The 22,895-nt window shown below is 43.0% G+C and overlaps 1 protein-coding gene across 16 annotated transcripts in view; it reads right to left on the bottom strand.

The window, feature by feature from the left end:
* MTA1 (metastasis associated 1) overlaps window positions 1–22,895 on the bottom strand; it is a 290,526-nt gene that overhangs the window by 142,603 nt on the left and 125,028 nt on the right. For 10 of the 16 annotated variants that reach the window (XM_040333257.1, XM_040333259.1, XM_040333262.1 and 7 more), the window contains exons 13-16: window positions 22,193–22,344; window positions 14,792–14,981; window positions 1,582–1,671; window positions 1,348–1,503 (exon numbers count right to left, since the gene is read on the bottom strand). In XM_040333257.1, the coding sequence (XP_040189191.1) occupies window positions 1,348–1,503; window positions 1,582–1,671; window positions 14,792–14,981; window positions 22,193–22,344 (588 nt within the window). The remainder of the gene's footprint in view (window positions 1–1,347; window positions 1,504–1,581; window positions 1,672–14,791; window positions 14,982–22,192; window positions 22,345–22,895) is intronic. The other 6 variants (XM_040333258.1, XM_040333260.1, XM_040333271.1 and 3 more) reach the window with 1 other exon arrangement.

Here is a 22,895-nt window from a genome sequence, read left to right as displayed (position 1 = left end):
GAATGTAAATATGGGATTTGGGGTCAAAAAGACCTCAGATCTCATATTTACACTAAAATGCAATAAAAAAAGTCACTTTAAGAGCTATGGGTGGATGTGACATTTGACGTTGCTTCCGCCCGCCCTCCCAAGCTATGGGTCCATCTTTCCCTCACTTTGTCATTTTAAAAAATATATATAAAAAAATGGCCCTTTAAGCACTATGGGCGGAAGTGGAAGTTTTGACGTTGCTTCCGCCATGAAATAAGGAGATGGGTAGGGGCAATCTTCCACACACTCATCTCCATTCCCAGCCAAGAGAAGGAGCCGATGGCCTCTGCCACTACCGACGGATCCGGTAAGCGGCAGAGGGCACCGGAGAGCTGCGGGAGGGGGTGGCCTCTCTCCGCCGCCAATAAAAGTGATCTTGTGGCGACCACCAACTTTTATCTGAAAGCTGACCGCCCGCTGAAGAGAATACCAGGGTTATGGCAGCCAGCTGCTGCCATAACAACGGTATTCCTCTTTAAAGTAGCAACGTCGGCGGGCAGTCCATAAGTGGTTAAAGTTCATGTGTATGTAAAGGCAGGTCTTCCAATACTTCTGACAATATAGTGTATATAGCAGAAACACATTTAGCTATATCTATTCAAATGTTGGACCTAGGTTGGAGAACATAAATAGAGAATTTGTAAATAAACATTATTTTCTTATTTTATTTTCCCAGAGACTAAAATATGAAACATGACTCTACTTTAGCGAACAACTTGCTTTTCTCTAGTTTTTAAGTTTGTGTGTGCAAGTGACTTGTAAAATAAAAACAATTAAATAATTGAAAGCCTTAATGTATAGAAGACAAGGACACCATTTAAAGGGGTTGTAAGGGTTCGTGACACCTCGCTGTCGCGGGCCCGCTGGCCCCCCGTTTTACATACCTGAGCCTGTTCACCTGCTGTGCACGTCCCCTTCTCCACCGAGTCTGGCCAATGATTGGTTAGATTAAAAGCAACGCAGCCATTGGCTCCCGCTGCTGTCAATCACATCCATTGACGTGGCCCCCCGGGAGGGGGGGGGGGGTGTGGATTGGTGGGGGATGGGATTGAGGGGGGGGGGGCAAAACAGAGTCATACAGTTGGCATCTAAAGAGCTTCCCAGAGGGGGTTAGCTTTAGCGGGGAGGAGCCAAGACAGCCGCCGTGGGACCCCAGAACAGGAGGATCGGGCAACTCTGTGCAAAACGAACTGCACAGTGGAAGTATAACATGTTTGTTATTTAAAAAAATAAATATAAAAAAAATTAACCCATACAACCCCTTTAAACCAGATGACTTATGCAAAAGACAAACAAAAAGTACACAAAGACACGTACCATCCATACCATTATGCTGTTCATAGCTCCGCTTGCCCAAGATTGTTGGTGACCCATTGTTGATAACTGGTGAAGATTTAACCGGGGTTAGGGTATTACTGATGCTCATCGAGAGGTTTTTTATCGAGTCCAACTTAGGAGTGCTGGGGTGTGCCTCTGTGGAATTAAAAGGCTGTGTTAACATTTGTTTTTATATTGGAAAGAAAATAATAATAAAAGTAGTCTTATATGTACCTATATACCGTAGAACTTGTTCTAAAGGTTTTCTGACAATCTGTTTTAGTATCAGTGGAGTTTTTGAAGCTTCTGGAAGCCTTGTTGTACCTGCATTCACAAATACGGAAAAAAAAAAGAATTAATACAAATTATATGACAAACCTCACTCACTGTACTGTATCTATTGTGGAGTAGCTTTGTCAACCTAGCTTGTCCAACTGATTTGGACTACTGTATCTCGCCCCTCTCCTAAACCTTATTACATAGGGCAAAAATATTTCTGGGAAGGACAAAAAAGCACCGTTCAAAATCTCAGTGTGCAAGTAATTACAAAGACACAAGATCTTGCAGAATCAACAGGTTTTCTCTGCACTTGAAAAAAATACGGAATGCAGCCATCCCAACATTTTATAAGGACTGGAAAGCTTCAACATGCTCCATTTTTGTTCTTGGTTTTAGAAATAGGTTATCAGCTGTTGGGATAAGATAACTTGCGCAGAAAGTGCATTGTTTTCAACAAATTCTTTAAAACTCATGGACTTTAAATTTGGGGAAAAGCAGTAAAACACAACCAGTGTGTACTACTGCAAAGCAGAAAGAAAATCATGCATGTGTTATGAAAAAATATTGTCACTCCCATATTCTGTACCTATATAAATTTACAGATTAGAAAACAGAAAATGGCAAATTCCTCCCTGGGCATCCACTGAGGGATGTATGAATTCAGAATTCTGTTGGCGCATACTGCCACTACAGGAGTGTTGGACACTGGCAAACAAAAAATTGTGGGTCAACCCCCTACACCAATCAGGACTCCGTCTTGGGGTAAAGCAGTACTAAGATTAGGGTCACAAACAAAGAGGGGTGGGATCTGTGCCCCTAAAAGAACTCCAAATAAATAATTTTTATGGCTAGTATGAAAATCCTATTTTCTTTCTCATCCATTGAGCGACAAAGGAACTCAGACCATCTGTCCAAATGAAGACTGAAAATTGGGGACTGCCCACAGCACAATGACCTGGATCTTACCTGAAGCTGGAGCAAGATGAGGTCTGAACATCCTGGTAAACAATTGAAAATGTCTGAAAAGAATACTTGGGGGCAGCCTGAAAATTTGGGAAACGTTAGCGCTTTCTGCACATTTCAGATTTAAGCAAACAGATCAAGTAGCGTGTGCCTTGACAAGAAAGGGTGGAACGTGATCCTCAAGATCACAAGCTTAAATGATGGTCTGTCTGAGCCACGGAAGAATGGTGGAACACAAAGCAGGTTCACCATGATTGATCCATCAGACATTACAAAGTGAGTTTCTAATGGAAGCAGTAGCTGTGGGGTAGACTTTCAAAGCACAAACTATTGTACATCCAGGCAATGGAGAGCAATCTACTGATGAACTGGAGCCAGTATTTAGGAAGATCTGGGCTTTAACATCTTGTCCTTGTTAAAGACAGGAAGAGCTCTTTACAGGTTAAAGTGTTACTAAACCCACAACCGTAAAATCAATGTGTATATGCAGTAAAGCATGCTTGTTATACTCACTGTGGAACCTAAGGGGTTTATCCTCTGCATTGTGTAAAAAGACTGTTTGATCCTGTCTTCTCTTTTCCTCCCCTTCAACATCCCCAAACCATCTCCTGGTAGAACAAAGACTAGGGGACAAGTTGCACATGCTCAGATTGCTATAGAGTTTATTTTTTTTCTTGAGAAAGTGCATGTGATCAGCACAGGGCTAATCAGCAGTGCCCAGACAGAGGGTCAGGGGTCCTGCGGTCTTCTAGGACAATCACAGGAGAATGAAAACTCCTCCTACAAGTGTTAACAGACACTGTTAGAAGTCACAAGACACATATATTAGTTTCACCTTTAAGTGCAAAGAGGAAAACCTTCCAGAAGAACAACCATCTCTGCAGCACTCCACCAATCAGTCCTGTATGGTAGAGTGGGCAGACAGAAGCCACGCCTCAGTAAAAAGGCACATGACAGCCCACCTGGAGTTTGCCAAAAGGCACCTGAAGGACTCTGTCCACGAGAAACAAAATTATCTGGTCTGATGAATCAAAGATTGAACTCTTTGGCCTGAATGGAAAGTGTCATGTCTGGAGGAAACCAGGCACTGCTCATCACCTGGCCAATACCATCCCTATACTGAAACATGGTAATGGCATGTTATGGGGATGTTTTTCAGCAGCAGGGACTAGGAGACTAATCAGGATTGAGGGAAAGATGAATGCAGCAATGTACAAAGACATCCTTTATGAAAACCTGGTTCAGAGCGCTCTGGACCTCAGACTGAGGCGAAAGTTCATCTTCCAACAGGACTAAGACCCTAAGCACACAGCCAAGATGACAAAAAAAGTGTCTATGGGACAACTCTGTGAATGTCCTTGAGTGGCCCAGCCAGATTCCAGACTTGAATCCGATTTGAACATCTCTAGAAAGATCTGAAAATGGCTGTGCACCGACACTCTCCATCCAACCTCATGGAGCTTAAGAGGTCATGCAAAGAAGAATGGGAGAAACGGACCAAAAATAGGTATGCCAAGTTGTAGCATCATACTCAAAGACTTAGGGCTCTTTCACACGTCCGTTCCGTTCGTCCGTTTTTTTGGACGTCCGTTAACGGACCGCAATGCTTCCCTATGGGTTAACGTCCGTTAGCGGATGAGCATCCGCTAACGTCCACTAGCATCCGTCTGCGTTAAGTTCCGTTTTTTTGGACGGAAGAAAACCCTATTTTTCGTCCGTCAAAAAAAAAAAAAACGGACGAAAAACGGATGATCCGTTTACCATCCGATCCATGTGCGGCGTTTGGTATGAATCCTGAGGGGGAAGTCCCCGCCGGATTTTAAATAAAAATCCGGCATGGGTCCCCCCCCTCGGGAGCATACCGGGCCCTTAGGTCTGGTATGGGTTGTAAGGAGACCCCCCCCTACGCCGAAAAAACGGCGTAGGGGGTCCCCCTACAATCCATACCAGACCCGTATCCAAAGCACGCTACCCGGCCGGCCAGGAAAGGAGTGGGGACGAGCGAGCGCCCCCCCCCCTCCTGAGCCGTACCGGGCTGCATGCCCTCAACATGGGGCAGTTGTGTGCTCTGGGGCATGGGGCGCACACTGCGGGCCCCCCCACCCCAGAGCACCCTGTCCCCATGTTGATGAGGACAGGGCCCCTTCCCGACAACCCTGGCCGTTGGTTGTCGGGGTATGCGGACGGGAGGCTTATCGGAATCTTGGAGCCCTCTTTAATAAGGCGGCCCCCAGATACCAGCCCCCCACCCTAAGTGAATGGATATGGGGTACATCGTACCCCTACCCATTCACCTGGGGGAAAAAGTTAAAGTTAATAAACACGACACAAGGGTTTTTAAAATAATTTATTAGTCTGCTCCGGAGGCCCCCCCTGTCTTCTTTATTAGCTCTTTCACCAGGGGGGCTTCTTCTTTGACGCCTTCGGGTGGGGGCCGCTCTTCTTCGCCGCCGTCTGGTTCTCTTCCACCGCCGGGGGGGGGGGGCGCTTTTATAAAAGCGCCCCCCCCGGCGGGTTTCCTCCGACGTCTTCGGCGGGGGGTGGTGTGCTTCTTCTTCCGCTATCCGGGGGTCTTCTCCGCTCTCCGGGGGTCTTCTTCTATGTTTGCCGCTCTCCGCTGTTGACTCGGCGCACCCCGGTTCTTCCTCCCGCTGTCCGGTGCCTTCTCCTTCAGCGCTGAACGTCTTCTTCTTCCGTGCTGTGACGTCGTCTTCTTCTCTTCTCCCGATGTTGACACGTCGCCTCTTCTCGCTGCAATGACGGGTGCGCGGCTTGCATCGGACTTATATAGGCCTCACAGTCCCATCATGCTCCGGTACCTACCCACGTGGGTAGGTATCACATGGGTCTGCACTTGCTACTGTCCTGTAGTGATTGATGTTACACTCTTGGGATGTTGCAATAACACAAACCCACGCTGTCTTGGTGTGCAGCCATTCCTTTCGAATATATATTCCATGGTAGGTGGACCAAGGCTTGCAGTCAGTTTCCGGTCAGTTTCTGCACCTGACCGGAAACTGACTGCAGGATGTGAACTAGAGCCATTGGAATACATGAAAAACACTGTGCATGCATTTTTAGTGCAGAAAAAGGTACACAGAACTGAACGGAACTGCGTCTGGTGTGAACTGGCTCTTACACCAGACTGAAGAAAAGACAGGATCCGTCGCACAGAGTACTTTGCACCATGGAAATTATGCTTTCCAGATATGGATGGAGAAGTTGATTTTCAAGCTTTTAAACGCATAGGGATAACCTACTCAAACAGACACCTGTCCCTCAGAACCTTAGCTTTAACAATCAGCCAGCAAATTCAAAGCAGGGTGGTTATCCATGTAGAGTCTGCTAGGAGTCTGACAGGGTCCAAGTACACCATGTATAAATACATAAGTGGTCCACATAGTGAGCTTGGTGTAGTTCACATTCACTTCCAAGGTCATCACAAAAGGACAAGGGGGCACACTTAGCAGATATTAGCATTTATAGGCAATACCATTAGGGATTGCTGATCCAGGGAATATTCAATTGCCTTATGTGGGGATCAGGGAGAAAATGTTCCCCGCTGGAGGAAATTGGACCATAGGGATTATGTTGCCTTCCTCTGGATCAACTGTGGGAATGGGATTCTGTATATGGTGGTTTTCCCATTTAGTCACCCTATTTTCTATTGAACTAGATTGCGTCTTTTTTTCAACCTAGTTATGCAGTGTCTGGCTGGGCTAGTACTGTGTGATGAGAATCCATGCAATGCACTTTAATCTGAATCCTGCAGAGAGGGAAATGAAGGAATTTCAGGATCAGGTTAATTGATCCACTGAGTCACCAGGACATCCACTGTGAAAGCTAGATGATTCCTGGACCAGGAGTCAAACCTGCTCAGATTACTGAACCTGGAAGCTAAAAAGGTCCACCTCTGGCGTCCCCACCCGTGACCGAGTTCTTGAAACACCTCGGGATAAAGAGACCACTTTCCAAAGTCCAGAAGTTTATTTTTCTCCCTGGTGACCTCCTTGATAAAAGTTGTCCAGGGATATGGACGAAGACCAACATTTGAGTTAAAGAGTCCTTCATAAATGCACAGAAAGGAGTTCGATTCTGGATATTTATCAAATATTATCCACTAGCCTGTCAACATAGTAGAGTAGGACCACAGACACGAGATTCAGACACCGTGTTTGGAAGACAGCAGAATCTATGAGCTTAGATCCAAGGTTCCTGAGACCTTGTACCAGACACCCAGGGCCTCGCAAATGGACATCGCAGCAATGGCAGGGAGCGGGCTTTGGCAGTACCCAATTTCTTTAAATATCTTTTTGCCAGACTAATGGTATTTGTTCATCGCTGGTTAACGACTCATTTTGATAATGCTGCAGTATCTCTGGAGATGGCGGTTGTTTGCTCCTATGAGGCCTTTACCCGTATGGTACATAGGGGTCCAAAATCCCCTTTTGAGCCAACCTGCTCCATAAGCTCTGTTCTTAAAGCCTGGGGTATTGCTCATAATTTGGGCCCCCACCTGCTACTCCACACAGTCCTTTGTGCAAAAAACCCTAATCTAGATAATTTTTACACCTATCCTGATACCATTTTATGGACCAGGTTTAGAATCAAAACGTTTAAAAGCGTAGTTACAAATGGGATGCTGTTAACCTTCAGCGAGCTCAATTCTTTGTATCATCTGCCTAATACTGATCTATACTTACAACTCCTGCATGCTTTTCAAATTTGGGGCTGACCGACTTACCCTCCTGTCGTGTGAGCTGCAGCATTTACTGAGAGATAATTCGCTGTCTAAGACACTTAACCATTTATAAACAAATACTTCCAGAAGCAAGCACCCTGTTGCAATAATGTATATTGGCATGGAATAGTGATGTCCCCAGGTTGCATAGGGATGACAGCTGGGAGGTTTCTTTTACCAGGAGTGGTGTCTGCTAGGGACCATCTAATCCATTATAAATATAAGCAGAATCTACTTCACTCCAGCAAGACTTGCAAGGATCTATAGAAATCAATCCTCCTGCTAGCGTTGCTCTTCCGTGCATGCCAATTTCCTTCATATTTTCTTGAAATGGCGTATGTTCCGTTATACACAGTGCATTCCAATGGGCAATAAATATAGAAGAGTGAAGGTTAAATCTAGGTGGCTAAACTGTAATGTAAAAAGTCTCATTAAAGAGAAAAAATGGCCTTTAAAAAAAAAAATATATATAAAGCAGAGGGGTCATTGTCAGCATTCCAACACTACAAGAAATACAGTAAGACGTTTAACTACTTTAGGACCGGAAGAATTTGTCCCCTTTATGACTAGGCCATTTTTTGAGATACAGCACTGCGTCGCTTTAACTGACAATTACGCAGTCGTGCGGCCTTATACCCAAACAAAATGGACGTCCCATTTTTCCCACAAATAGAGCTTTCTTTTGGTGGTATTCGATCACCTCTGCACTTTTATTTTTTGCGCTATAAACAAAGAGCGACAATTTTGAAAAAAAAAATTCTTTACTTTTTGCTAGAATACATATCCAAATTTTTTTTATAAAAAAAAAAAAAAAAAAAAAAATGTATTCATCAGTTTAGACCAATATATTCTTCTACATATTTTTGGTAGAAAATGAAAAATCGCAATAGACGTATATTGGTTTGCGCAAAAGTTATCTCGTCTACAAACTATGGGATTAGATTTAGGGACTTCTTTTTTTTTTTTGGTTTCTACTGGTTATGGTGGCGGCGATCTTTGGCAGGACTGCGACATTGCAGTGAACTAATCTGCCCCAAATTACACTTTTTGGGGACCAGCGACATTATTACATTGATCAGTGCTATAAAAATGCACTGATCAGCGTGTTCCCTCAGCGTGTTCTAACTGTAGGGGAGGTGGGCTACCTGGGACACGACAGATCTCGAACGTGTCCCCCCCTGTCAGAATGGGGATCCGCCTTGTTTACAAAGGCAGATCCAGATTCTACCTCTGTATTAAGTGATCGCGGCCACCAGCAGACATGGAGTCCGCCTGACCCGCGGACATGAGAGCGCGCTGCCGTCGGCGCAACTGCGCGAGCAGACATACGACTGTGGTTCGCACAGGAGAGCCGACCTGCACAAGTACAACTGTGGCGGGCAGTCGCCAAGTGGTTAAGAACGAGATCAGGGTGGCTAAAAAATATTACGAGAGACACAGAGAAGAGCAAAAAAAAAATTATATATATATATATATATATATATATATATATATATATATATATATATATATATATATATATATATATATAAAAATCTTGATTTAATTTTAACAGTAATAAGGCAAGATCAGAGCATATTGCCCGCATAAAAAGACTATGATGGTTACAGATGACACAGAGAAGGTAACTGTACTAAATGCTTTCTTCTCCTCAGACGAAAATAATAAATAAATTGCAACTACATGGCAAATGAGGTTTAATGTGGAGAAATGTAAGGTCATACACTTGGGGGCTTAAAACAAATGCAAGCTACTCACTAGGGGGAGAACCTTTGGGGGGAATCAAGGATAGAGACAGATCTGGGGGTCCTAATAGAAGGTAGACTGAGCAATAGCATGCAATGTCAAGCTGCAGCTACCAAAGCCGGCAGAATTTTAGCATGCATTAAAAGGGTATATACTCCAGAGATAAAACTATAATCCTGCCACATCTGTATTCCATCACGTTCTGATCATCAGTCCTAAGAAGGGAAGTGCTGCAGTTTTAGAGAGTCCAAAGAAGGGGAACAATATTAATAAGGGGACTGGAGAACCCCCATTAAGAGGAACGACTACAAGCACTAAATTTATTATCGATGGAGAAGCAATGCTTGAGAGGAGACATGATGGCGATTTACAAATCCTTCAATGGTGATTTCAGCGTAGGGAAAAAAAAAACGATTCAGTCTGAGGGAGTGCAAGAGGACACAGGGCCACACAATGAGATTGGAGAAGCGCTTAACCTTAAGCTGCGCAGGTTTTTTTTTTTTACAGTTAGGGCGATAAGAATGTGGAACTCTCTTCCACAATTGATGGTGGCAGAGTGGAGTATGGATATTTTTAAAAGTCTCTTGGGCGCGCATCTTAACCACTTCAGCCCCGGAAGATTTGGCTGCTTAATGATCAGGCCATTTTTTGCAATTCAACACTGCGTCGCTTTAACTGACAATTGCGGTCGTGCGATGCTGTACCCAAACAAAATTGATGTCCTTTTTTTCCCCATAAAAACAACACAATATCTTTTTATCCAGCTAAAGCTAGCCAGTTACAGCCGGACACATGACATGCCTGTAGTTCAGAAGGTGCTTTTTTTTTGGGGGGGGGGGGGGGGGGTTGATTATTTTTTTCTTCTTTGTTTTTTTATTACGTTTGCTTTCAAGGATAGAAAAATAAATCACAAATTTGTATTTATATACTGAGCCTGGAAATGTCAGGACCCTCTTTTTTTTATGTAAAAAGGAAAAAAAATTCAGCCTGTCATCAATTCCAAAAATCAAACAAAAGTGTTTGGAAACATTATATGAGGCGTGTATTATAGTGAGTAGTAATGACAGGATTTGTTCTTGAGTTGATTATATAATGTCTGATTAAAAAAAACTGAAAAAAAAAATTACAATTATAAGCAAACGGCAAACTGTTTTTCTTTTTAGGGATAAAGGTTTTATATATATGAATAAAAGATGGCCATTGTAAGCACCCTTGCTAGTGTTAAATTATTTGTCTCATATCTGTATCCGATACATTCTGCTAGGCCCCATACACACGGGAGGATTTATCCGCGGATACGGTCCAGCGGACCGTTTCCGCGGACAAATCCTCTCGAGGATTTCAGCAGATTTTAATGCGATGGAGTGTACTCACCATCGCATTGAAATCCGCGCCGAAATCCTCTGGCGATGACGTGTCGCGCCGTCGCCGCGATTATGACGTGGCGACGTGCGCGACGCTGTCATATAAGGAATTCCACGCATGCGTCGAATCATTACGACGCATTCGGGGGATCCCTTCGGACGGATGGATCCGGTGAGTCTATACAGACCAGCGGATCCATCCGTTGGGATGGATTCCAGCAGATGGATTTGCTTGGCATGTCAGCAAATATTCGATCTGCTGGAATCCATCCCAGGGGAGAAATATCCACGGAAACAGATCCGCTGGAGTGTACACACCATAGGATCTATCCGCTGAAACCCATTTGCTGGGATTTTTCAGCGGATGGATTCTATCGTGTGTACGGGGCCCTAGAGAGCTTTTTCTTTGGAAAAACAGGCTTACGGCTAGATCATAAGATAAAAATAGAAGAAAGTCTAAAAAAGAAAATGAATACAGCAATTACATCAAAGAAATATTAAACTGCATTATAATAGGTGTTGGGTTTAACACCACGTTAATCACTAGTCTCTGAATACAGTCTTTTAGCCAGTTTTGTATTGATTTACAGACTTCCAAGGCTCTAGACTTTAGCTTAGACATTAGTTGTGTGGAGATCTTTGTCAAATGTTTAGCCAAGTCAAAGCAAAATGTATCCACAGCTTTATCTAGGTTTTTTCTTGCTTCCCCATAAAAAGAAAGCAGACATAGTGGAAGAGAATTCCACCCTAGATTAAACAGAAGATGGAGTGGTCCCTAAGACGATTAAGGAAGACTCTCAGGAGTTAAATAAATAAAGGTGCTGCTAAATCCTTAGTGTACAAGTGCACAAAAATTGGATATAAAGAAATAAATAGTGATCAGCGCAACTTCCTGAGTTTGATAAAACTCAATCTTTTACTAAATCCTAAGTGATAATCAAGTGAAATGTCCACACTTTTCAAAATCCCCCCCAAAAAAGTGATAATTCAGAGCGGTGAAAACAACACCACCACAAATCTTCAATAAAGTGTGTCAAAATGTCTTCTGTATGCAATCTTCTTGGTTATCTTAATACCTAATGCTCCCAGAGCGCTTACCTCAAAGAGGAATATAGTAAACCTTCATGATCTCGCGAAGCTAAGGCAAACGCCAACTTATGCCATACACACGATCGTTGTTCGGCATGGAAAAAAATACGTTTTTAAAAACGTAATTTAAAATGATCGTGTGTGAGCTTCACATTTTTCGGCTTCTGAAAAACGACCAAAAAAAAATTCGAACATGCTGCATTTTTTCACATAGTTTTTTAAAATGTAGTTTTTCGTGTTAAAAATGTTCGCGTGTGGGCAAACACGACGTTTTAAACCCGCGCATGCCCAGAAGCAAGTTATGAGACGGGAGCGCTCGTTCTGGTAAAACTACCATTCATAATGGAGTAAGCACATTCATCACGCTGTAACACAGGGCTCGACAAATCCCGGTTGCCATGGCGACTAGAAATAGCGTCCTGGCGACTTGGCTTGGAAGGTGGGCAAAAAAAAATTAAATTTGTTCCATAGGACCGGCGCTCCGCGGACTAGGCCGAAGCCGCGGCCTCGCCTAAAACATCCTGCCTGCAGCTCGCCGCGTTTTCCCAGGATCGCTGCGGGCAGGATGTTTTAGGTGAAGCCGCGGCTTCGGCCTAGTCCGCGGAGCGCCTTTTCCCCAGGATCGTGCCTCGATCGCGGGGGGCCCGTGAGGCCGCGGCTTTGCGGCCTTGTGAAATCCCCAGCTCTTCATTGTGTGAGCTGGTGCCATCTGGTGGTGGACGTTGGTATTACAAGTTAAGCATTACAAGTTAAACAGCAATTCTAATGTAATTTTTCACTATTTTCACTGTCATTTTCTTCCCTCCAATTAGAACCCCCAAACATTATATATATTTTTTATTCTAACACCCTAGAGAATAAAATGGCGATCGTTGCAATACTTTCTGTCACGCCGTATTTGTGCAGCGGTCTTACAAGCGCACTTTTTTGGGGAAAAAAATACACTTTTTAATTAAAAAATAAAACAGTAAATTTATCCCCATTTTTTTTATAGTATGAAAGATAATGTTACGCTGAGTAAATTCATACCCAACATGTCACGCTTCAAAATTGCGTCTGCTCGTGGAATGCCGACAAACTTTTATCCTTTAAAATCTTCATAGGCGACGTTTAAAAAAAATCTACAGGTTGCATGTTTTTAGTTAGAGGAGGTATAGGGCTAGAATTATTGCTCTCGCTCTACCAATCGCGGCGATACCTCACATGTGTGGTTTGAACACCGTTTACATATGCGGGCGCTGCTCACGTATGTGTTCGCTTCTGCGCGCAAGCTCGTCGGGACGGGGTGTGTTTTCTGGCTCCCAACTTTAGCTGGCTCCTAGATTCCAAGCAAATTTGCAAACCCTGCTGTAACAGACAAAAAAGCGTGAATCGTCTTTTACTAACAAGGAATCAGCTAAAAGCACCCCTTTAGAGTGCCGTCGTACGTGTTGTACGTCACCGCGCTTTGTCATTATTTTTCAAAAACGATGGTGTGTGGGCAACATCGTCTTTAATGCTGAAGTTAGAAAAACTGTTTTTTTTTTCATGCCGAAAAACGATCGTGTGTACGCGGCATAACTCTTTCTTTATCTTTTATTACATTTGAAACCGGGAGATCCACACATAGTTGGAAGTCGAGAAAACTATCGTTACCAATGGAGAGCCCCAATTGGCTCTTGCATCACCGTGAGCCTAATGCCGCGTACACACGATAATTTTTCGTCATGAAAAAAACATTGTTTTAAAAAAATGTCATTTAAAAGGATCGTGTGTGGGCTTCACATCATTTTTCGGGTTCTGAAAAACCACAAATTTTTTTTTCGAACATGCTGCATTTTTTAACAACGTTTTAAACTATGTCGTTTTTCGGGTTGTAAAAAATGATCTTGTGTGGGCTAAAACGACGTTGAAAACCTGCGCATGCTCAGAAGCAAGTTATGAGACAGGAGCGCTCGTTCTGGTAAAACTACCATTTATAATGGAGATGGCATATTCATCCCGCTGTAACAGACAGAAAAGCGCAAATCGTCTTTTACTAACACAAAATCAGCTAAAAGCAGCCCCAAGGGTGGCGTCATCCGCATTGGAACTTCCCCTTTATAGTGCAGTTGTACGTGTTGTACGTCACTGCGCTTTGCTAGAGCATTTTTTAAAAACAAACAATGGTGTGTTTGCAACGTCGTTTTAATGATGAAGTTGGAAAAACTTTGTTTTTTCTAAATGCCGAAAAATAATCGTGTGTACGCGGCATAAGACCCTTGAAGATTAGCGTTTGCCCTGGCTTCGGGGGACCGTGAAGGTTTACTATATTTCTTTTTAGGTAAGCCCTCTTGGAGTATTAAGATAATCAGGAATAGTTTCACTTAGGATTTAGTTATACATTGTGTTTTATCAAACTCAGGAAGTTGCACTGATCACCATTTATGTTCAAAGGATCGTGGAGCATTATGCCTAGGTGAGGAAAAGTAACATGGCACGTGCACACTTAAGACCCCTTATGGTCAAAAGCAAAAGCAATTGAGCACCACAGGCTCCCTTATACACAAGGGCAAAGCACATGACTTACCACGTCTGAGGGTCTTAAGAGGCCCTGTGGTTCCCACAAAAGCACTCCAGGGATGAAGAGGTAGGAATATCGAACAAGTCGCTTCAACTGGTCAACCTTGCCCCTCTAGTGGGCACACACACCACAATGTCTTCAGATACAAAGTTCTACCACAAAAGTGCACTGAAGCCCTGGACCTGTAAGGGCAGGTTCACACATATATATTGGAGGGGGGGAGAGCAGATAGCTGTCCAATACAGATATTTGCTCCACGGCGATCTACGCCATGTCTGCCCCCCTCTGCCCCCCCCCCCCGCTTTCTTCTGGGAGACACACAGGTCCGAGAAGACAGCAGGGACCAGTCAGAGCATGTAGTGCTACTCACACATGTGCAGTAGGGAAACGGGCTCTGAAGCTGCAAGGCTTTGCTTCCCGATTGCCTTACTTTAGATGTCGGCACCTCCACCCGGAGCCGAGGGGATGGGTCGCCTTCAGGTAAGGACATTGCGGGCACCCTGGACAGGCAAGTGTCCTTATTTTAAAAGTCATCAGCTGCAGTATTTGTAGCTGCTGACTTTTAATTTATTTTTTTGCAGGAGGAACTCCACTTTAAAAAGTCAAAACAAACATGTGATAACAAGGTCCATCTTCTACAACCGAAAACTTAATACAAGAAGCACCCGCTAGACATAATAAAAATGTATTCGATGTTATTTAAGTTCATAAAATACCTACACTCTGCTTTGATAGCAGCACTGTTGATGGGCATGTATGGATGTCTTGCAGCATACTGTGGGCGGAAGATATCCCGGCATATCCGCCTAGCAATTCTGGTCAGCTTTGTAGTATGTAGATAAAATGCTTGTCGTGTTTTCATTGCAAATTTTGGGCTTCCGCTGGCTCTCATAGGGAGACCATGTGGACTCTATTATGTGGAAAGAGAAAAAAAAAATTGCTGAGACACAGGAGGAAAAAATACCATTGTAAAGCCAATTTATGCAACACAATAATGTAACTCGATCCACAGTTGTTGTTTTTTTCTCCATTTTTGAATAGATTGAGGAACATTTAAATTATAGGGATTTGGCTTCTGTCTGCATCACGTTTGCCCCCTCACTTTGTGTCCTGGTGATCACCATGACATTGCTGTGAGATGACCTTTTAATTTCCTGATGGAGTGAATGTTCCCCACATATGCTGCTGAAGAATCCCCTAAAGGCTCTCTCTCTAGATATATTACAGTACAGACCAAAAGTTTGGACACACCTTCTCATTCAAAGAGTTTTCTTTATTTTCATGACTATGAAAATTGTAGATTCACACTGAAGGCATCAAAACTATGAATTAACACATGTGGAATTATACATAACAAAAAAGTGTGAAACAACTGAAAATATATTTCATATTCTAGGTTCTTCAAAGTAGCCACCTTTTGCAGCAGACACATCTCTAGAACTGGTAAGAGGAGACTGTGTGAATCAGGCCTTCATGGTAGAATATCTGCTAGGAAACCACTGCTAAAGAAAGGCAACAAGCAGAAGAGACTTGTTTGGGCTAAAGAACAAGGAATGGACATTAGACCAGTGGAAATCTGTGCTTTGGTCTGATGAGTCCAAACTTGAGATCTTTGGTTCCAACCCCGTGTCTTTGTGCGACGCAGAAAAGGTGAATGGATGGACTCTACATGCCTGGTTCCCACCGTGAAGCATGGAGGAGGAGGTGTGATGGTGTGGGGGTGCTTTGCTGGTGACACTGTTGGGGATTTAATCAAAATTGAAGGCATACTGAACCAGCATGGCTACCACAGCATCTTGCAGCGGCATGCTATTCCATCCGGTTTGCGTTTAGTTGGACCATCATTTATTTTTCAAACAGGACAATGACCCCAAACACACCTCCAGGCTGTGTAAGGGCTATTTGACCAAGAAGGAGAGTGATGGGGTGCTGCGCCAGGTGACTACCTCTTGAAGCTCCTCAAGAGAATGCCAAGAGTGTGCCAAGCAGTAATCAAAGCAAAAGGTGGCTACTTTGAAGAACCTAGAATATGAAATATATTTTCAGTTGTTTCACACTTTTTTTTGTTATAATTCCACGTGTTAATTCATAGTTTTGATGCCTTCAGTGTGAATCTACAATTTTCATAGTCATGAAAATAAAGAAAACTCTTTGAATGAGAAGGTGTGTCCAAACTTTTGGTCTGTACTGTATATAGTAATAGCATTCTTGTTGAGCTTAATCTAAAAATATTATATTATATTTATAATATATACATACATACACACACACACACACACACACACACACACACACACACACAATATTGTTGGATACAATGGAAAATAATGAAAGTTGTGGTGTAGCGCTAAAATAATAATAAAAAGTTCATATGTAACATTCCAATAAATGACAATTGAAAGGTGGATCCAATCCAAAGTTCATATGCATCACTCCAATAGATGACAATCTGAAATATGGATCCAATCCAAAAGAAATCCAGAAGAGAGGAGGAATCAAGTGCAAGGGTAAGAGCCAAGCCTCCACCAACACCCAAACACACTGATCTTTAGCGTCATATAAAATGGACATGTAGAATATTCCAACCCAAGGGACAGATGGAACTCTTGATTCACAGGATAATAGATCATTCAAAGAAAAAACATCCACCACTTCTCCTTCTATGGACTTGCAATTTCAAAGTGAGCAAAAACACAGCTCATTGCGCAGACATCCCATTAAACAAAGGTTTATATTATATGGTGTAAGAATGCCCTCACATGTAAAATATAAAAAGCAGGCATGTAGTTATGAAAGCGACCTGCGCTTCCTACCAGTAAGATGGCGTTCTTCCGTTCATCCCTCCAATAGCAAAATAGTGTTAGCCTTCCTCCAGTGGCCCGACGTTTCTCCACCAATGTGCGTCATCGGGCCAGTGGAGGAAGGCCAACGCTATTTTGCTATTGGAGGGCTGAACAGAAGATCACCATCTTACTGGTAGGAAGCGCAGATCGCTTTCATAACTACATGCCTGCTTTTTATATTTTACATGTGAGTGCACCCTTACAGCATTTAAAATAAACCTTTGTTTAATGGGATGTCTGCGCAATGAGCTGTGTTTTTGCTCACTTTGAAATTGCAAGTCCATAGAAGGAGAAGTGGTGGATGTTTTTTCTTTGAATAATCTATTATCTTGAGTTCCATCTGTTCCTTGGGTTGGAATATCCTACATGTCCATTTTATATGTACTGACGGTAAGGGTCAGTGTGTTTGGGTGTTGGTGGAGGCTTGGCTATTATCCTTGCACTTGATTCCTCCTCTCTTCTGGATTGGATCCATATTTGAGATTGTCATCTATTGGAGTGATACATATGAACTTTGGATTGGATCCACCTTTCAATTGTCATTTATTGGAATGTTACATATGAACTTTTTATTATTATTATGTTAGCGCTACACCACAACTTTCATATAATATATATATATATATATATATATATATATATATATATATATATATATATATATATATATATATATATATATATATATATATATATATATTTTTATAAGTGATCGACTGCACCCTAGTAGTGCATTGAGAACTACAAGCAGACACTTGCAAAGGCTGTCAGGACGGCTTCCCATTCACAGAACACTGGGGGAGGGGGGCTGTGCATTTGCAACATGTTACAAGTCACATACTGAAATATAGGTGTAACATGTTACAAATCGTTAACTTATCCTTTCAAAGACCCATTCATACTGTTTTACACTGCATTCATATACATACTTCAAATACATTTTTGAGAAATTGTATATGTGTTCTAGTGCATTTGTACAAGTTTTATAGTTCATGTAAAATGTACACAAAAAGTGAAAGGCTTTTTTAAAGTATGGGAATGTATGTACAGTAAACAGAAAAAAATGGACATCACTTGGATCAAGGTACAAGGGCAAAAAGAAGTTTCCTTTTCTCCCTTTTTCCACAACTGCACGTGAAACAAAGTTAGTTACAGTTTCCTTTTCTCCCTTTCCTACTTTGTACCAGACTATGTACCTGCGATCCAAGTTTCTCCTTTGGACAGCGAAACCCTAATATCCACTTTCTCCAAAGCCTGCAAGCTCACATTCACTATACCACAGAGATCCAGTGTCTGAAAAGGACTGATATTCTACTACATTCCCTGAAAACTCGGATCTAGAAAAAAAGCCAAGAACCCAAATTGCCAATGTTCCATACATAACAAACCACACCCACTTGGGAAATGTATTGGCTTCAGAAAGAAACCCTTGCAAGAACACAAAGAGCTTTTAAAGAAATGTGAGGTTGGCTTCAAATGCTGTGCTTTCACAGAACATCATGCTAAAGATTGTAAGCATACCATTAGGTGCATATAATGCGACAGTGATGATCACGTGCTTCACCTATTTCAAGAAAGTTCCACTCCGTCTACAGGCAATCCTCGCAAGGTAAAGCATGGCAGGGAGAGCGCAGACCAAACATTGCCTCATACGCCAGTTTCCTCTACAAGTATTGATGGCTGGAGAAGGACTACTTTGCCAAAATATGCTTTGTGTATGCTCCAACAATCAACCTAAAAAGGCTGTGAGACTATATTATTCTACATGATCAGAGTAACAGGTCTCTTGCAAGTTCAAAGCCTTTTGCCCTGTTAAACATAATGGGGGATGCCTTACTATACACCCTTGCAGTAGCACACCTGAATGGTAGAGTAGAAATACCATTGTCCACTCACCAAGTGCAACCAGATTCCAACCAAGCAGCTACCTTTCAGCACTCTTACTTAGGAGGCATAGCTGACCAAATACCAGATCTTGACAGAAATGCAGATAATCTCTTGCTTCTCAGAGAAATCCAAAAGGGTGCCTTTCTATAGACCTGATCCAGCCATGAATTCACATTGAGCCTTTATATCCCTGTATTTTGTGGTCGTTCAGGTGCTTATATAATAGTTTCTTGAAACCATTGATGCCCCCCCGCTGAGACCACCGCCTGTGGAAGGGAATTCCACATCCTTGCGCTCTTACAGTAAAGAACTCTCCACAAAGTTTAAATCTCTTTTCTTCTAATTTTAATGAGTGGCCACGTGTTTTGTTAAACTCCCTTCCGCAAAAAAGTTTATCGCTATTCTTGGGTCACCAGTATGGTATTTGTAAATTAAAATCATATCCCCTCTCAGGGGTCTCTTCTCCAGAGAGAATAAGTTCAGTGCTCGCAACCTTTCCTCACAACTAATATCCTCCAGTCCCTTTATTAGCTTTGTTGCCCTTCTTTGTACTCGCTCCATTTCTAGTACATCCTTCCTGAGGACTGGTGCCCAGAACTGGACAGCATACTCTAGGTGCGGCCGGACCAGAGCCTTGTAGAGCAGAAGAATTATCGTTTTATCTCTGGAGTGAATCCCCTTTTTAATGCATGCCAATATTCTGTGTGCTTTGTTAGCAGCAGCTTGGCATTGCATGCCATTACTGAGCCTAACATCTACTAGGCCCCCCAGATCATTTTCCATCTTAGATTCCCCCAGAGGTTTTCCCCCAGTGTATAAAATATTGAATTTGTATTTTTGCCACCCAAATGCATTTAATTTACATTTTTCTACATTGATCCTTATTTGCCATGTAGTTGCCCACCCCATTCATTTGTTCAGATCTTTTTGCAAGGTTTCCACATCCCGCAGAGAAGTTATTGGCCTGCTTAGCATCGTCCGCAAATACAGACATTGCACTGCTTACCTCATCCTCCAGATCGTTTATGAACAAATTAAACAGGATTGGTCCCAGCACAGAACCCTGGGGGACCCCCACTACCCATCCCTGACCATTCCGAATACTCCCCATTTATCACTACCCGCTGAACTCGCCCTTGTAGCCAGTTTTCAATCCATGTACTCACCCTATGGTCCATGCCAACAGACCTTATTTTGTACAGTAAGGGCCAGATCCACGTACCTCGGCGCTTTTTTTACGTCTGGCGTAGTGTATCTTAGATGCACTACGCCGCCGTAACTTACAGCATATTTCCCAAATCCACAAAGAATTTGCGCCGCAAGTTACGGCGGCGTAGTGCAACTGTGTCAGCGTAAGGGCACACAATTCAAATGGATGGGATGGGGGCGTGTTTTATGTTAATACGTCTTGACCCGACGTAAATGCAGTTTTTCTGAACGGCGCATGCGCCGTCTGTGGGGGTATCCCAGTGCGCATGCTCCAAATTAACCCGCAACAAGCCAATGCTTTTGACGTGAACGTGATTCTACGCAAAGCCCTATTTGCGAACGTTTTACGCAAACGACATACACAACGGAAAATTTGACGCTGGCCCGACGTCCATACTTGACATTGGCTGCGCCTCATATAGCAGGGGTAACTTTACACTAGGGGTGCAACGGATCGTCACCGATCCGTGATCCGAACGGGTCACCCCGTTCGGATCGGCGCGGAGCCTCGGCCTTAGGAAAGTCCCCGGCTTAGGCCTAGCTCCGGAGCGGTGGCCATCTTGCTCCACCCCCGTGTGCTTGTCAGAGCACAGCGCGACACGCCTCCCCGCCTCAGCGCGCTCACTACAGACCCGGAACTGCCTGCAGACATGTGGAGACAGCATCAGTGAGCTCTGCACCTGCAGGTAGGAGCTACACCATCACCTGGGGAGCATGTCTTTACACCAGGGTGGAGGGGGGTGACACCAGGGTGGAGGGGAGTGGATAGCGATTAGGTGGGTGTAACAAGATTTTTTTTTTTTTTTTTTTGTGGTTCCGAAAATGATCCGATCCGTGACTCCTGATCCGATCCGTGATTTTTTTGATCCGTTGCACCCTACTTTACACCGGAAAAAGCCTTACGGAAACCGCGTAAAAAAATGCGCCGGCCGGACGTACGTTTGTGGATTCGCGTATCTAGCTAATTTGCAAACTCGGCGCGGAAATCTAAGGAAGCGCCACCTAGCGGCCAGCGTAAATATGCACCTTACACCCGATGGTGTACTAAGACGTACGCCAGTCGGAGGGCGTATCAATAGATACGCCAGCGTAACTGCTTCGTGGATCTGGCCCTAAACGTTTATGGGGAACTGTGTCAAATGCTTTTGCAAAATCCAGATACACCACGTCTATGGACCTTCCTTTATCTAGATGGCAACTCACCTCCTCATAGAAGGTTATGATGTATAACACCTACCTACAAAATTCACTACCCATTTAAAAAAAAAAAAAAAAAACGACTTGGGAGCTTTATGCTTCAATTTGAGGTCTCAGTGCACACCTGACTGGCCCGCTCTGACCGAGGATCCACATCTCCTCTTCCTCCCTATCCCCCATATGTCCATACTGGCTTGGGGAGTGGCATAAGGTCTATGAGAACAGTGGCAAATGTGTGTTTTTTTTTTTATGATCACTTTTCATTTCCACCTGTTTAGAACACTTTATCACACCATAATAATGGCAGAAATTACCCTGAAGAAGCAGCTAGTTGACTTTGAAATGCGTTGGACACAACATGCGATCTCTGCATAAAGATTTGTCTCATGTATCATATTCTATGATTCTGTTTTCGCTTTACTATATAGAATACTAAATATTGTATACATTTTTATAATAAAAAAATACATTAAGCTTTTAAAGTCTCAAACCATAGGGAAATACCAATTCTTGGAAAAGGATTGCAATATAAGGATGTGGCCAACATAACAAGAAAACCTCTAAACCATATTCGGTTCAAATCCAAAACCACGGCACTACCTGCCTGGAGCTTGCATGTTCTCCCTGTGCCTGCCTGTTGGGTTTCCAATGGGCACTCTAGTTTCCTCCCACACTCCAAAGACATGCTGGTATGTTAATTGGCTCTAGTATAAATTGGTCCTAGCATGTGTTTGTATGAATGTGAGTTAGGGACCTTAGACTGGAAGCACCTTGAGGGCAGGGACTGATGTAAATGTACACCAATTTCAATAAAAATATTTGTAAAGGTTTGGGCAAGCACACAAACAAAAATATATACTTTTACAGCCTTCTGTTATACCACATTTGTGTGAAAAAATAAGCTGAGCTTTGGATTTTAAATTTACATGGTTCTTCAAAATACCAAGATTATTTTTAAACCTACTTGAGATGTACATTAACATACCATATTATTACGATTTGGACCCGGCCTCTCACCGTCCAGTCTGGTTGGCATCTTCAAACCACCATACTTTTTCCAGTATGCCCAACATGATGCACATAATCGGCACTGCATATTTGGAGGTCCCCAAGAATACCACTGGTAGGACTGTGTTGCTGTGTAAAGTTATTAAAAAAAACACACAACTGTTTAAATGCATACAATTTGCACTCTGAGCAATAAAGACAACGAGAACTAGTAAAAAAAACAGGAATAAAAAACAAAAAAAACACACACACACACACACACACACACACACACACTAGGGTTGCACCGATACCAGTTTTTTTTATTGGTGAATACGAGTACCGATACTCGCCAATACCAATACTTTGCGGTGCGATTTGCATAACAAAAAAAAGGCACAAATTGCACTGCAAAGAATCGCATGCAACTTCCCCCACTGCTCCTGTGTAGAAAGAGAAAACTGACAATTAATGGGCAGTTTATTAAAAATGTTAGAACTCGCAGTACATATATGGCTATATGCAAAATCTTCATAGGCATTTCAGCCCCACCAATGATGGCAAATCATGGCAGCTGGAGGTGCTTACAGGGCTGGAAAAGTTCCAGGACCCCGTGGGTATAGGGTGGAAGTGATGTCAGCTTGGGGGCGGACCGCAACTACATCTGCTCCAGTGGCTGTGATTTGCTATCATCGGCAGGA

This window comes from Rana temporaria, chromosome 13, assembly GCF_905171775.1.
Source record: "Rana temporaria chromosome 13, aRanTem1.1, whole genome shotgun sequence".
Taxonomy (NCBI): Eukaryota; Metazoa; Chordata; class Amphibia; order Anura; family Ranidae; genus Rana; species Rana temporaria.
This window is presented reverse-complemented; position numbering and strand designations above follow the sequence as displayed.